This window comes from Halichondria panicea, chromosome 3, assembly GCF_963675165.1.
Source record: "Halichondria panicea chromosome 3, odHalPani1.1, whole genome shotgun sequence".
Lineage (NCBI taxonomy): Eukaryota > Metazoa > Porifera > Demospongiae > Suberitida > Halichondriidae > Halichondria > Halichondria panicea.
This window is the reverse complement of record NC_087379.1, coordinates 1,681,650-1,696,038: the sequence shown is the minus strand read 5'-3', so window position 1 is coordinate 1,696,038 and position 14,389 is coordinate 1,681,650. Positions and strand designations below refer to the sequence as shown.

General features: G+C 43.5%; 3 protein-coding genes and 1 long non-coding RNA gene across 5 annotated transcripts; 2 read left to right on the top strand and 2 right to left on the bottom strand.

Annotated features, from left to right (window-relative positions):
* Positions 1 to 349: 349 nt before the first annotated feature.
* On the bottom strand, positions 350 to 6,540 carry LOC135334288 (serine/threonine-protein kinase dst1-like). 2 transcript variants are annotated; one of them, XM_064529419.1, is made up of 3 exons: positions 6,463 to 6,540; positions 2,257 to 3,878; positions 350 to 1,517 (listed from the first exon to the last, which is right to left on the bottom strand). In XM_064529419.1, the coding sequence occupies exons 2-3, from the start codon at positions 3,865 to 3,867 to the stop codon at positions 588 to 590; spliced, it is 2,541 nt and encodes an 846-aa protein (XP_064385489.1). In that variant the 5' UTR covers positions 3,868 to 3,878; positions 6,463 to 6,540; the 3' UTR covers positions 350 to 587. The 2 variants fall into 2 exon arrangements, with proteins under 2 accessions (XP_064385489.1, XP_064385488.1); XM_064529418.1 differs by lacking the exon at positions 6,463 to 6,540 and adding an exon at positions 4,827 to 5,135.
* A 95-nt stretch (positions 6,541 to 6,635) lies between these two features.
* Positions 6,636 to 7,980, top strand: LOC135334291 (uncharacterized). The gene is made up of 4 exons (XR_010394236.1): positions 6,636 to 7,106; positions 7,170 to 7,276; positions 7,338 to 7,652; positions 7,924 to 7,980. It is a non-coding gene; the product is annotated as an uncharacterized LOC135334291 (long non-coding RNA).
* A 78-nt stretch (positions 7,981 to 8,058) lies between these two features.
* On the top strand, positions 8,059 to 10,502 carry LOC135333092 (CWF19-like protein 1). The gene is made up of 7 exons (XM_064528020.1): positions 8,059 to 8,193; positions 8,297 to 8,605; positions 8,708 to 8,800; positions 9,105 to 9,221; positions 9,611 to 9,724; positions 9,887 to 10,237; positions 10,299 to 10,502. Exons 1-6 carry the CDS (start codon positions 8,059 to 8,061, stop codon positions 9,908 to 9,910), a joined length of 792 nt encoding a protein of 263 aa, XP_064384090.1. The 3' UTR covers positions 9,911 to 10,237; positions 10,299 to 10,502.
* A 473-nt stretch (positions 10,503 to 10,975) lies between these two features.
* LOC135334287 (probable serine/threonine-protein kinase drkD) lies at positions 10,976 to 14,389 on the bottom strand. The gene is made up of 3 exons (XM_064529417.1): positions 14,250 to 14,389; positions 12,831 to 14,167; positions 10,976 to 11,947 (listed from the first exon to the last, which is right to left on the bottom strand). Exons 2-3 carry the CDS (start codon positions 14,154 to 14,156, stop codon positions 11,024 to 11,026), a joined length of 2,250 nt encoding a protein of 749 aa, XP_064385487.1. The 5' UTR covers positions 14,157 to 14,167; positions 14,250 to 14,389; the 3' UTR covers positions 10,976 to 11,023.

Genomic DNA, 14,389 nt, shown 5'->3' with positions numbered 1-14,389 from the left:
GCTTTTATTGGTTGCAATATCGGCTGCAGGGAGGTGTTGGCTGCTCCTCTCGTTCTGAATTTGCCCAATCGGATCAACTGGAAGTCGTGTCTGGCAACAAAGGACGAGGAGACAAAAGCTGCTCTAGAAATGAGGAAGAAATTTGACTTCCCATTGATTAATTTTATCCAGTCTCGCTTTCACCTTCACTTCTGTAGATTACTATTTCCGATTTAACCATAGATACTATAAATTACAGTATTTTATAGTATCTATGATTTAAATATGTATTGTATTGTCATTATGATAATAATTATGATACAAGCAATATTTATGTGAAAAAATGGTTGTGTGATTAGACTGATAATCTGTCAGCATGCAAGTATATATAATTATGTAGTTCAATGGGTAATGTAGATCAAAATGGGTATAATGACTTTGCAATCTGCTGAAGCCCTAGTCTCATGATCAGCCGGACTCTCTGTACGTGGCGGAGGATTCATGAGACTACTGCATGAAGCCGATTGTCACAATTAACGTGCTTCTGTTCATGCAATGTAAACATTTCATCAATCTTTTAAGACAATTTTTATCCTTGAACATTAATCTTAAGCCAAAATAGTTGCTGCGCCTGCGTTACTAATTTTATAGACGGTAGATTGTTTTTGTCCTTCATTGTTACGTCCCCCAATCATAAGGCACTGTGTTGGAGACAGTGACACAGTGGCAGCGTATGCTATAGGAGATGGTAGATCATCAACATAGAGCCAGGAGTCCATCGAGGTTGAGTAGGCGTAGATCCTTTGAGTGGCTTCACCACTATCTTTTCCACCAATAGTAAAGAGGGTGTCGGATATCGTTACAGGGGAGGGGTAATAAGACGGTGTGTTGGATATTGTATTCCAGACCGAGTCGGCTTTGTTGGCACTCCCATCATCCTGTCGCTCTGCTGAGATGAGCTTGTCAACTTGAGCAGCTAACACCTTGTTTAGATGCTTACCGTCAGATCCCCCCCCCATTAGGTACACTGTGTTGTTGTAGACAATTCCTCTTTGGTCACAACAAGCATACGGTAGTCTGTCTGTCTCGCTCCACTGGGAGGTGCTGATGTTGTAGATCTCAACATTATCAGTGTAGTCACCAGAGACCACACCTCCTGCTACGACAAGATGTGTTGGGAGACTAACGACTGCTGGTGAAATCCTCGCTGTGGGCATGGGTGGGATCGTCTGTTTCCAGTTCCTTCCTTTGTTAAACACATGTACCACATTGGATCTAGAGCCGGATGAATCCTTACCACCAACTACTACCAGTTGACCGTTTACCTCTCCTAGATCAAAATAGCATACAGGAAGTCTGGGCAGAGTTGACCAGACGTCTTGTAGCGAATCGTAACAGTGGACACAGTACTCGTCATCATCGTCATCACAGACTCCTCCACCATAATAGACCTTGCCATTGATGGTTACCGCTAGTCCACCAAACATCTTAACTGGAGCCTCAGAGCACTGACTGCAGGACAACTGAACCTGTAGGTACTGGAGAATACAGAGAGTCAATAACTTGTGTGTTGCATGTGATTATGCCTCGGTGCGCATGCGCAAGCGAGGTATATACGGTAGTGTGTTTGTGTGTCTGTGTGTGTAGACTGCTATAACTGCTCAAGGATGAATCAAGTGCAAGTAAGAGTTTCTATTATACAGGCTTCTAGTCATGTTTTCTTGGATTTTAATTCGTGGATTTGCAAAATAATGCTTCGTTGGAAGACATTCATTTTATGATTGCGTAGCTATAGTAATTAAGGACATTTGGAATATATTACCATAGCAGCAAATTAATCGATCCTGTGGGACACAAATTATTCGGGTTATTTATATAATGGTGATTATCATACTGCAACATAATATATTCACAAATTATACGGTAGCCAATTGATTCTTATTGCCGAGGCATCGCAAAAATGATTTTCAAAACACCTTGGTGGAACGTTAGTATGTACAACAACTTCCATTCTATATGTACTTGGCGATCGATTGGAACATTAAACAGTTAGTTACTTCTATTAGAGTGGTGATACAATAAGAGATATGATAGTCATGTTTAGATGCAGTGGCGTAGGAAGCAATTTCTCAATGGGGGGGGGGGGGAGCTGTAGTTTTTTGAGTAAGGCTACCTACATAGTACAGCTTTGATAAGTCATCTCTACTTATAATATGGGGGGGGGCTCCAGGTCTTCCATTGCCACTGCACTTAGTGGTACAGTGTTGATGAGCTCACCTGTGGTTTGCTGGTCAGGTAGTCTCTAGTTTTGGTGAGTCGGTTGTTTAAACTCTGAATGGTGGTTTTATTCTTCTGAAGGGAAGTGTCCTTGGAGGCAAGCATCGATTCTCTGTGAGCAATAATGTCAGCTAAAAAAGCTTGCTCTTGTTCCACTTGTGCAGTGAGATTGGTGACATTTGTTTCCAGTTGAGTAATTTTCAGAGCATTTGATACCAGTTCGTTTTGATTGTCAGCAATAGTCAAATTTTTGTGAGCAATAATAGAGTTTTTGTCAGCTAAACAAGCTTGCTCCTGTTCCAGATTTGTTTCCAGTTGAGCTATTTTCGTAGCTTTAGATACAAGCTCGTTTTGAGTGTAGTTGACGTTGGCAATTTGTTGCTCCACCTCTTCAGTGAGTTGCTTACATCGAGTTTCTAATTCCACTATCCTAGCATTTCTTGAAATAATAAATTCATCTTTCGTGTTAACAATAGTCTCTTTAGCTTCGAGTTGACCTTTAAGATCTTCGTTTTCCAATTTAAACTGATCAGTTTCCACAGAGTGCACCAACTGCATACGCTCGACAGTGTTTTCACTTTCTTCTTCTTGTCGTCTTTTCTCCTCCGCCAGTGCCTCGTTCTCTCCTACTTTCTCCTGGATTGCCGAGTCCTTCCTCACAACCTCCTCCTCAAGCTCCCTCTTCTCTGTCAGTAGGGCACTCACTCGCTGGAGCATCTCCACTCTGTTCTCAAAGGAGGGAGGGTGTTCAAGTGCCACACCCACCATCCGACCCACTATCTCCGCTGCTCTAGGCCTTTGCTGAGGGTTGTTGCTGAGACAGCGCATGATGAGGTCCATCAGAGGGTGTTCTGGGGGAATTTTTTGAAGAAACTCTTCGCGTCGTTCAGCTTCCGTCACTGGTATCAGACCATTGGGATTGGTAGGATCGATTCTGTTGGGGCCGATATTTAGTTTTGGCCACTGTGCTGTGAAGGTGTGAATCATCATGACCCCAAAGGAGAACACATCCACACTGGTGTCATAGTGGGGGTTGGCAATCATCGCTTCGGGGGGCATGTACGCTTGGGTGCCAGGGGTCTCCGTCATTCGACTCGGGGTCAGGTTCAATATTCGAGCAACCCCTAGATCGGATATCTTGGCCGTCATGTTGGTGGACAAGAGGACATTGTTGGCTGAGAGGTCTCTGTGCACAATGACTGGTGTTTGGCCATGGAGGTAGACCAGGCCCAGTGAGACGTCATGGAGGATGGAGAAGTTGATCTCATCGGGGAGAATACCGTAGCGCTCGAGACAGCTGGTCAAGTTGGTGGGGAGGAACTCCATGACTAGGATGGGGAACTGAGAGCCTTCCTCAAAACAGACTCCCAGAAACTGGACAATGTTGGGGTGCCTAGTTTGACTGAGCAGGCGACACTCCTCCAGATACCTTCGTGCTGCATGCCCGATTCCAGTCTCGTAGAGAACTCGGTGAAGCTTCTTGCCGGCACATTTCAGTCCTCGATACTCTAGCTCCATGACAACAGCGTAGGAACCTCGTCCAAACTCATTCTCAGTGATGCGAACTTGTCTCAGAGTGAACTGCTCGAAAGCTTGTGGATCTACAGCCATTGTCTTCGTTACTGTGTGAATAGAAAAGCATGCAATATTAAATAGGTAATCCAGCTATAGAAGCCAGGAGCGTAGCCAGGATTTTTTGGAAGAGGGGGCAAACTTATCAGCCGCGCAATGCCGAAATTTTGACTGGAAGCCACGCCTCTTAATTATGACATCATGATTGACTTCTCTATTAGTTGGGTGTGGCCTGATGTTTTATTGAAGCTAGTTTAGCAAAGAACAAGAACTGTCTATAGATTTAGACCAGAATAGCTCACAGTTTTAGAGACTAAATCGTTTTGCTTGCCTACTAGCTAGCTAACTGCAGCAAGATTCCGAAGAAAGGGAGTGCTCAGCAAGATAATCAGATACAATAACTTGAGCAGAGTAGTAGAGATCCAGAAAAAGGGGGGGCATTTGCCCCCTTTGCCACCCCCTGGCTATGCCACTGGAAGCCAAGTTCCTTTTGGCTACCGTAAGACTTCGATTTAAGGCGACCCTCCAAATATGCGACACCCAGGACCTCTAAAAATAGCGACAGCTGCGTTGACAATTACTTGCGCTCTATAGAGGTAAATGTAGCCACTCCCTAGCCTCGATTGTAGCCTACTGGAAAATCAGTGTTTTTAAGTTGCCTGAAATTGAGGCAATTAGACTCTGTAAAGTTACCTCCAATTAGATGGGACCATCTAAATATGCAACACTGACTCCAATATAATTTTTCAATCTCCAAAAGAAGCAACCTCTGGCTTTGTAATTATGCCTCGAGGCGTAGCCGCATGAGGGATATGTGTGTCTGTCCCTCCTACATCTTTGGTCTGTCTGTCTGTCTGTGTGTGTATTCCAGCTATAACTGCTCAACGGTTGCAATGCAACGAAAACTAACAGCTTCTATAGGCTTCTAGCCACGTTCTCTTGGATTTTGATTCGTGGATTAGCAAACTAAAGCTTCTTTCTCGGCTAGTTTGACTCACATTGCATATTGAAGGCTGTTGCAGTCTCTTCAGAATCCTTCATAGCATCATCAGTTCGCACAAACTTTCTATTCAACTTATAAGTTAGCCTTGCACTTAAGCGCTAGCTTTTTGTTAGCTACAAGAGTTAGAAAGAGCTGCTAAAGAAGCTAGCTATTTAAGTAGCCATTATTGAACTTGCAGACACACCCCTATTCCTGGATGTAGATCTAATGCGCATGCGCGCTCAATACCACGTGTAAGAGAATCCATTTTGAACCCCAGATCCTGGCAGAATCTGAATCAATTTTCTTCTCTTTGTTGAGGTCCAGGTATTAAAGCCACAAACCAACCTTTTGACTGCTTTCTTCTGCAAGTCAGTTTTAGACAGATTATTTTATACACTTTTCCTCTTCTATACTTCCTCTTCTATACTTCCTCTAGATCTTCTATACTTCCTCTTCTATACTTTTGAGCGAAAGCAAATCATGGCGAGAGGCATTAGCACAGCGCCTATGGAACGCCGTTTGTGACAAAATTCAGGCAGAATGTGATAGGCGTGTGCATCCAATATAAAATCGATTTTTGAAGATCGATTTTTAATAATCGATTTTTTACAGTTGATTTTCGATTTACACGTGAACGATGTTTGACGATCGATCTGACAATCGATTTTTGAAATTCGATAATCGATTTTTGATAATCGATTATTGAAATTTGATTTTTGATAATCGATTTTAGAACTGCTCTGAAGGTGGGCTGGGGGGCCCTGTCTAAAGCTGTATCACGTGAGACTATCCTTAGAGAAATTTTGCATTGAAGAAGCCACTATTCATGACTTCTATTCTATCTGGAATCACCAAACTCTTTCTCAGCTCTTTCTCTAAGCACACACAAGATGGCCAAATAAAACAGTGCTGGCGAGAAAGCATACAAAAATGGGTGCACGAAGGAACTAAATAAGATAGCACCAACTGAACAGTTCTAAAATTAACTGTGACTTAGCTATGGCCCTCCTTTTTAATGGTTCCAAAAAACAATAATGTTTCGCTTTTGCGTTATAGTCTATCATGTGAGATAGCTAACCAAGCCAAGTTTTGATTCCAGGCCGCGGAGAAGGAGTTTGTGCATGTTTTGAGTTTCAAGGGCGGCCTAACTGTAGCCTTGAATCCATTTTAATCGGCCTGGATTCGAGGCTAGTATCTAATCGATTTTCAAAAATCGAATTTCAATAATCGATTATCAAAAATCCAATTTCAGATCGATTGTCAAAGATCGTTCACGTGTAAATCGAAAATCAAATGTAAGAAATCGATTATTAAAAATCGATCTTCAAAAATCGATTTTATATTGGATGCACACGCCTATCAGATTCTGCCTGAATTTTGTCACAAACGGCGTTCCATAAAGCGCCAGCTTGAACACTAGTTATTAAAAAGTGTCGCTTTAAATCGAGGTCTTAGGTATAATATTATGTGTAGACATAATACTTATATTCATTTGCAAAGTATAAATAGAAAAACAAAAGCCTTACAGTCTGTAAGGCTTTTGTTTTTCTGTAAGCCTGAGCCTCAGTAAATACAGACAGTGAGGTTCAGGCTTACAGGAGCACATGCAATTATGGTATTATAATTATTATTCAGTTGATCTTACGTACCTGTACTGTATAGAAAGCTTGATAGATCTAGAGGTGAAGAACGAAAATGAAAAGGTCAACAGATCCGCCCTCTTCTTTGTTGCAAGCAAAAGGGTATGGCTTGTAGACCTCTAGTACAAGGCAGAGTACAAGGTTTGTGAATAGAACTTACCCGCGGTACCACCATGCAAGTCAAGGATGAAAATGTAAGGAGCTAGCTAGGTCTAGTGCAAGTGTACTCACCTAGATCTCCTTCTCCCCCTCACTCAGTCTGGTGTGTGGAGATGTGGAGGGTCACTTCAAGCAACTGTTTAGCAGAGTCCAGAGCATCCTCTCCAAGAACAAAGACTTTGAGGTAGCTACATACAATGGATGCACACACTCACTGCAGTGCCAGTGCATTTATTGTCCCTTTATGTAGCTGCTGTTGTGTGTTGGATCTTTCTTTAGCTCTGACTGCCAGAAGGAGTGGAGCAAGTATCGGGAGGGGGTGGAAACAGGTAATTAAACGATATTAAATCACCTTTCTCTGACATTTATTACACCCCCATGCACAGTGCCTCTACCAACGTTCATCCTTGGCTCGTGTTGGACTGAGCATGGCTAGTTCTATGGAGACTTGTCACGTGATGGAGGAGAGCTTTGCCCCAATGTCACATGTCTAGGTACAGTGTATGCATGTTGTTAACCACTCTATCAGTACACACATGAGTCACACTCCATTACAGGTCAGCGTGGAGTGTACAGTGCATCCAGTGGTCTGAGGGTGGCCTATCTCAGTGGGAGCTACCAGGGGAGGACCTATCTGCATCAAAACAAGGGAGATAATCAATTGGTCAGTTCTCTTCCCAATCACCTGGAGAAGTTGTTGAACTAGTTTTTGTTTCTCCCTCTAGCGACCATATTTCACTGACTCTGATGTGTCCTGGCTGGAGGGTCAGTGCAGTGGAGAGGGCTACCGTGGAGTGGACATTCTCCTCACCTCTGATTGGCCCGGGGCAGTGGACAAGTTCACAGTGACTCCTATGAGACCTAGCTCCCAGTTATTGTAGGATGGACCAATACCTTAATAATACCTTATGCTCATGCAGGACGGACTGGACCTGAGTGCAGCGGGGGCAAAGCCTCTGAGTAAACTGGCCATGTGTCTCAAGCCACGCTACCATTTTTGCAGCTCTACACCAAACCTTCTATGAGAGAATACCGTACAGGTACAGTACGTCCATTCCTGTAATATTAGAGTACTTGAGTTTGCTCCTTTAACAGAGTTCTGTTATCTAATTTTTTGAAGTCTGTTCAGATGGTATGTTAAATTTTTCAATGTGATTTGACCAACGGTTAAGTTTTGACCGTTCAAAGATACTTCATTTAACGCTTAATTATAATTATACGTACATGTTACATATCCTCATCTTTAAATCCCTACACAGTAATACCTCCACAACTTTTGATGCTAACTGTATTGTGCTTCATTTCATGCAGGAATCATAAAATCCTTCAAGGCAAGCCACATCATGTGACACGATTCTTAACTTTGGCTCAAGTGGGAAATCCAGACAAGAAGAAAAGAGTGAGTTGAAATCATTCTAGTCCCATTAGTATTACATGTTATTAATGATGACATCATCTTCATACCTGCAGTACCTGTATGCATTCTCTGTCACACCCATGAGCTCCATGGACGAGAAAGAACTGACTCAGCAACCACCCACTGCCACCAACTGTCCCTACACTGAACTAGTCAAATCTTTGGTAAAAAAAAACTATTATCCCATAATGTCTAGCCATCGTTGAAGGGACAATATACATGTGTATTGATTGTCCAATTTTCCAAACAAAGACTTGCGTTATGTAGCACTCTGAGAGTCCTATCTCTAGATATCACCATTTGTGTTGTAGTTTTAATCCACTATGTTTGCAGAGGTCAAAGTTTATTGTGTACCTACTCCCACACACTGTGCAGAGGGAGTCTCAAGAGGAGGCTGGGCCTAACTTCTTCTTTGATCAGAGAGCTCTTGATTCAGCTCATCGCAAACAGAAGAGACAACAGGACGGAGGACCTCCTGCAAAGAGACGACCCCCTCCCCAGCCCAGGGGGCCGTGCTGGTTCTGTCTGGGGGGCAAGGAGGTGGAGAAACATCTCGTGGTCTCCATCGGAGATCATGTGAGATAGAGTGTGTTGTACTTGCTAATACTGCACATACAAAATACAATGTAGCTCACAAATAGCAGACCACTAACAGTTTGTATTGTATACCCTATATAGACGTACCTGGCTTTATCCAAGGGTGGGATTGTACCAGAGCATGTGCTGGTCCTACCCATCGGTCACTATGCAGCCTCCACTGACGCACCACCAGTGAGTTCATGTGCTGTGTGTACCACTGCTGTGTGTGTATAGTCATTGTTTGTATTGTGGAGAGTATGTTTCCATGCTCTGTGTGTACTATTTAGCAGTCTGTAGTGGTCAGCCTGTAAGCAGACCACCCTCTATAATACAGCCAGGTTAATGGGCCCCAAAGTCTCCATAGCATGTGTTTGGACCTGTGTTAGCAGACCACCTCTTTAGTACAGCCACTGTTGGTATGCCCACTGTGTAAGCAGAGATCACTATACCATATATCATGCATGTACACTGTATGACCCGTGCTCTATTACTGTAGGAGGTTTTGGAGGAGCTTGGAAAGTTTAAGAGTGCTCTGAGGAAGTACTTCAACAGCAAAGATCAGTTGTGTGTCATCTTCGAGAGAAACTACAAATCACAACATCTTCAACTACAGGTCAGTACCGTCAAGGCCGTATTATCATGTGATGTGATTGATACTGTATGGTTGGTGTGTTGAGATTAGGCTACAATGTTTTGAGGGGAAGTTGTAATGCGATTTCTCTGTTTTATTAATGATTCAGGAGTCTTTCACTCAGCTGCCATAACTTGAATTCTGTGAAATCAATTTAAACGATTTAGAAAGAGACCATCTAGCAAAGATCATAATGTCATACAATATTATAGGTATTTGAAATTGTATATGTGAAGCCATTAGCATTCGCAAACTTACATAATTATGTGGAAACATTGTATAAATACGGTACATGTTAGTGTGTGTATGGTAGATGTGTTGACTGATAGTTGTGTATGGTTAGTGTGTGATGGTAATGGTGGTCACTGTAGGTTATTCCAGTGACCAAGATTCCATCTGATGCTCTGAGACAAGCCTTCATAGATTATGGGTGGAGTATGGGGGTGTGGCTTGAGACTGTGCCCAGGGAAACACCACTCTCAGAGGTAACACATTGCTAGTTAGTTTTGCTACACACACCGCTCCCCCACACACACACACACCCCACCCCACACACACACACACACACACACACACGCACACTCCCACCACACACACACACACACACACACACACACACACACACACACACACACACACACACACAGATTGCGTACACTGGTGTTTCATAAATCCTGGCAGAATTTGATGATGGGGGAAATATGTTCACAAGACCATTTCCTCACCAACTCACGCAGACAAACAACCAGATCACTGAATATAGGTTATAGTATGTTTCTACTACTGTGAGCTCATGAGGTAAACAGCACTCTCAAGTGAGTAGGTAAGAACATATCCGTGAGTCTCGTCACACCGACAATGCACACCTCTAACCTTTCTATTGCATACTCAGCAAATGTCTCTTCCACAAATCTGTCATCATACCTATCGAGTGAACACACAAACTGTTCTAGTTCCTGGAACAATACGTACGGGCGTTTCTCTCTCCAATTTGGAAGGTAATTAAAAACCGATTAATGACATGTTGAATGCTTTTATTGGTTGCAATATCGGCTGCAGGGAGGTGTTGGCTGATCCTCTCGTTCTGAATCTGCCCAATCAGATCAACTGGAAGTTGTGTCTTGCGACAAAGGACGAGAAGACGAAAGTTGCTCTAGAAATGAGGAAGAACTTTGAATCATGATTTCACAACTTACAACTGACAACGATGATCAAGTTTATTTTCACTTTTACTTTTGTATAATTGACGTTTTGTGTTTGTTGTCCAATGATAATTAAGGGGGAAGGGCTGCATGGTACGTTGTATGTAGTCGAGCGTCACCGCCCTCCTTGAAGGAGGTCGGGAATCAAGTTCATCAACAGTTTTGTTCTGGCCTGTTACGCAATAGTATCATGAAATATCATTCATTCTATGTGGGTGCTAACCAATAGCGATGAATATAATTTATTAAAGTGGGTGTTGGCCTCGCCTCTCAGTCAATCCAACGTGTGTAAAATTCACACGTGGTACAGTTGAGTGGGTGTGATCAATCCCCTTGAGATACTGCAATCTGATTGGAGCTGGTGGAATTGTTGGAATTCCAACACAACAGAACAAAACTGTGGATAGGCTTGATTCCCGACCTCCTTCCGGGCAACGGTAGAGGGCGGCGGCGCCCGACTACGTTGTATGATGCACTGCATGCATGGTAACCTCTATCGTGTACCATGCAAGTATCTATGCAACATGATTATGATTATTTCAACAATTATCATAAACATTTGAGCTATACAAACCAAAACACTCAAGAAATGGTTGTTGCACTTTTAATTTTATGCACAGTTGATTGTCTTTCACATTCATTGTTCAGTCCTCCGATTACAAGGCACTCTGTTGGAGACAGTGACACAGTGGCAGCGTATGCTATAGGAGATGGTAGATCACCAATGTAGAGCCAGGAGTCCATCGAGGATGAGTAGGCGTAGATCTTTTGAGTGGTTTTATTTTCACTATCCTTTCCAATAACAGCAAAGAGGGTGTCGGATATCGTTACAGGGGAGGGCTGGTAAGACGGTGTGTTGGATAGTGTATTCCAGACAGAGTCGGCTTTGTTGGCACTCCCATTATCCTGTCGGTCTGCTGAGATGAGCTTGTCGACTTGAGCAGCACACACCTTGTTTAGATTCTTGCCAACACGTCCCCCCATTAGGTACACTGTGTTGTTGTAGACAATTCCTCTTGGGCCAAAACAAGCATACTGTAGTCTGTCTGTCTCACTCCACTGGGAGGTGCTGATGTTGTAGATCTCAACATTATCAGTGTAGTCACCAGAGTCTAACAGACCTCCTGCTACGACCAGATGTGTTGGGAGACTAACAAATGCTGCTGAATACCTCGCTGTGGGCATGGGTGGGATCGTCCGTTTCCAGTTTCTTCCTTTGTCAAACACATGTACTACATTGGATATAGAGCGGGATGAATCCACACCGCCAACTGCTACCAGTTCACCTTTGACCTCCCCTAGACCAACATAGTGTACAGGAAGTCTAGGCAGAGTTAACCAGACATCTTGTGGCGGATCGTAACAGTGGACACAGTATATGCCATCATCGTCATCACAGTTTCCTCCACCATAGTAGACCTTGCCATTGATGGTTACCGCTAGTCCACCATACATCTCTACTGGAGCCTCAGAGCACTGACTGTAGGATAACTGAACCTGTAGGGACTGGAGAATACGGCATTGCCAGATGACAGAGTTCTGATACAAAGTTATTTTTTATAGCGGTAAAAAATATATATTTGGATACAAATACGAACTAATTTGACGCTTATATAGATAGATTATATTAGAGGTGCTTAGTATAATAATTATACCCAGAGATAAAGGATAGAGGGATTGGAAACGAAAGTACCCTTGAATGAACATCCGCTCTTCCCCGCGGTTCAATAGAGGCTGTCTTTAGCCAAGCATCTGTAAGTGGCGTGGTTTGCGAGGTAGCCAAGCTGATGCCTATATTTCTACACACTGTGGAGAATAAATAGATGTGCTTATTCTGTGCAGCTCACTTCTATTTAAAGATCTATACCTATTTTACCAAGATGCTTATATATATACACGTTTAGCAATCAAAGACCCTAAAATATCACTTTGAAGCTTATAACTCTACTGTGTATGTTTCCTTTTACTGGGTGTTGTTAGTCATTAGCTAGTACCACACGTGGCTCACAGAATAAGGCGTAATTGCTGAAGGGATGATGTCTCGGGGAAACACAGCTTTCTTATTACGAGCGAATTACCCGGCAAAAATATGACGAAAAGCGGATAGTTTTCGAGGCCTCTGTGTATTAAATGGTCACGTGCACCACTTCCTTCCAATTCTTTATTCTATGGTATACCGTAAGAACATAACGAGTACACCATTGTTAATACACATAGCCCTTCCCCGAACACAAGCCACTATAATGTACAGGGCAATTTTCATACCGAGACAATGCAAAAAAAATCAATTGGAACAGACTTGGCACTTCTATTAATTAGGGTGGCGATAAAATAAGAAAAAGGATATTTTAGATGTGTGCACTTAGTGGTACAGTGTTGATGAGCTCACCTGTGGTTTGCTGGTCAGGTAGTCTCTGGTTTTGGTGAGCTGGTCGTTTAAACTCTGAATGGTGGCTTCCTTCTTCTGAAGGTAAGAATCCTTAGAGGCAAGCATCAAATCTTTGTGAGCAATTTGTTGCTCCACCTCTTCAGTGAGTTGTATATATTGAGTTTCTAGTTTAGCCATCATGTCCTGATTGAAAATCAACTGGCCTTTAAGATTTTCAATGATAGCTTGATGTTGTTCGGCTTCAACAGAGTGCACCAACTGCATACGCTCGACAGTGTTTTCACTTTCTTCCTCTTGTCGTCTTTTTTCCTCCGCCAGTGCCTCATTCTCTCCTGCTTTCTCCTGGATTGCCGAGTCCTTCCTCACAAACTCCTCCTCAAGCTCCCTATTCTCTGTCAGTAGAGCACTCACTCGCTGGAGCATCTCCACTCTGTTCTCAAAGGAGGGAGGGTGTTCAAGTACCACACCAACCATCCGACCCACTATCTCCGCTGCTCTAGGCCTTCGCTGAGGGTTGTTGCTGAGACAGCGCATGATGAGGTCCATCAGAGGGTGGTCTGGTGGAATCTTCCGAAGAAACTCTTCACGTCGTTCAGCTTCTGTCACTGGTATCAGTCTGTCAGGATTAACAGGATCGATTCGTGTCTGGCCGATACTTGGTAGTGGCCACTCTGCTGTGAAGGTGTGAATCATCATGATTCCAAAGGAGAACACATCCACACTGGTGTCGTAGTGGGGGTTGGCAACCATCACTTCGGGGGGCATGTACGCTGGGGTACCAGGGGTCTCCGTCATTCGACTCACTTGAAGGGGGGTGAGGTTCAATATTCGAGCAACTCCCAGATCGGATATCTTGGCCGTCATATTGGTGGACAAGAGGACATTGTTGGCTGAGAGGTCTCTGTGCACAATGACTGGTGTTTGGCCATGGAGGTGGACCAGGCCCAGTGAGACATCATGGAGGATGGAGAAGTTGATCTCATCGGGGAGAATACCGTAGCGCTCGAGACAGCTGGTCAAGTTGGTGGGGAGGAATTCCATGACTAGGATGGGGAACTGAGAGCCTTCCTCAAAACAGACTCCCAGAAACTGAACAATGTTGGGGTGCCTAGTTTGACTGAGCAGGTGACACTCCTCCAGATACCTTCGTGCTGCATGCCCGATTCCAGTCTCGTAGAGAACTCGGTAAAGCTTCTTGCCGGCACATTTCAGTCCTCGATACTCTAGCTCCATGACAACAGCGTAAGAACCATGTCCCAACTCATTCTCAGTGATGCGAATTTGTCTCAGAGTGAACTGCTCGAAAGCTTGTGGATTTACAGCCATTGTCTTCGTTACTGTGGGAATAGCAATATTAAATAGGCAATCCAGCTGGATATCTAAGCCCAATTAAAATGGTATTCAAGCAATTTATCTTACCTGTATATATAGAAAGCTTGATCAGAGGTAAATTTACAGAGAGAGCAGAGTGTATTCTCGTGGACCAGCCGATATATCATCGTCTGGTAAATTACACTGCTTGAGCTACTTGTGTTGTGCAGCAGTCAAGTGGCTGCATG

Excerpts from the sequence above, each read along its gene's own strand:
- LOC135334287 (XM_064529417.1), bottom strand. The coding sequence starts at position 14,156 with ATGGCTGTAAATCCACAAGCTTTCGAGCAGTTCACTCTGAGACAAATT. Across the intron at positions 11,948-12,830 it reads ACCTGACCAGCAAACCACAG|TCCCTACAGGTTCAGTTATC; the intron begins GTGAGCTCATCA and ends CGTATTCTCCAG.
- LOC135334288 (XM_064529418.1), bottom strand. The coding sequence starts at position 4,869 with ATGAAGGATTCTGAAGAGACTGCAACAGCCTTCAATATGCAAT. Across the intron at positions 3,879-4,826 it reads AACAGCCTTCAATATGCAAT|TAACGAAGACAATGGCTGTA; the intron begins GTGAGTCAAACT and ends CTATTCACACAG. Across the intron at positions 1,518-2,256 it reads ACCTGACCAGCAAACCACAG|TACCTACAGGTTCAGTTGTC; the intron begins GTGAGCTCATCA and ends TGTATTCTCCAG.
- LOC135333092 (XM_064528020.1), top strand. The coding sequence starts at position 8,059 with ATGACATCATCTTCATACCTGCAGTACCTGTATGCATTCTCTGTCACA. Across the intron at positions 8,194-8,296 it reads CTGAACTAGTCAAATCTTTG|CACTCTGAGAGTCCTATCTC; the intron begins GTAAAAAAAAAC and ends TGCGTTATGTAG. Across the intron at positions 9,725-9,886 it reads GGGAAACACCACTCTCAGAG|ATTGCGTACACTGGTGTTTC; the intron begins GTAACACATTGC and ends ACACACACACAG.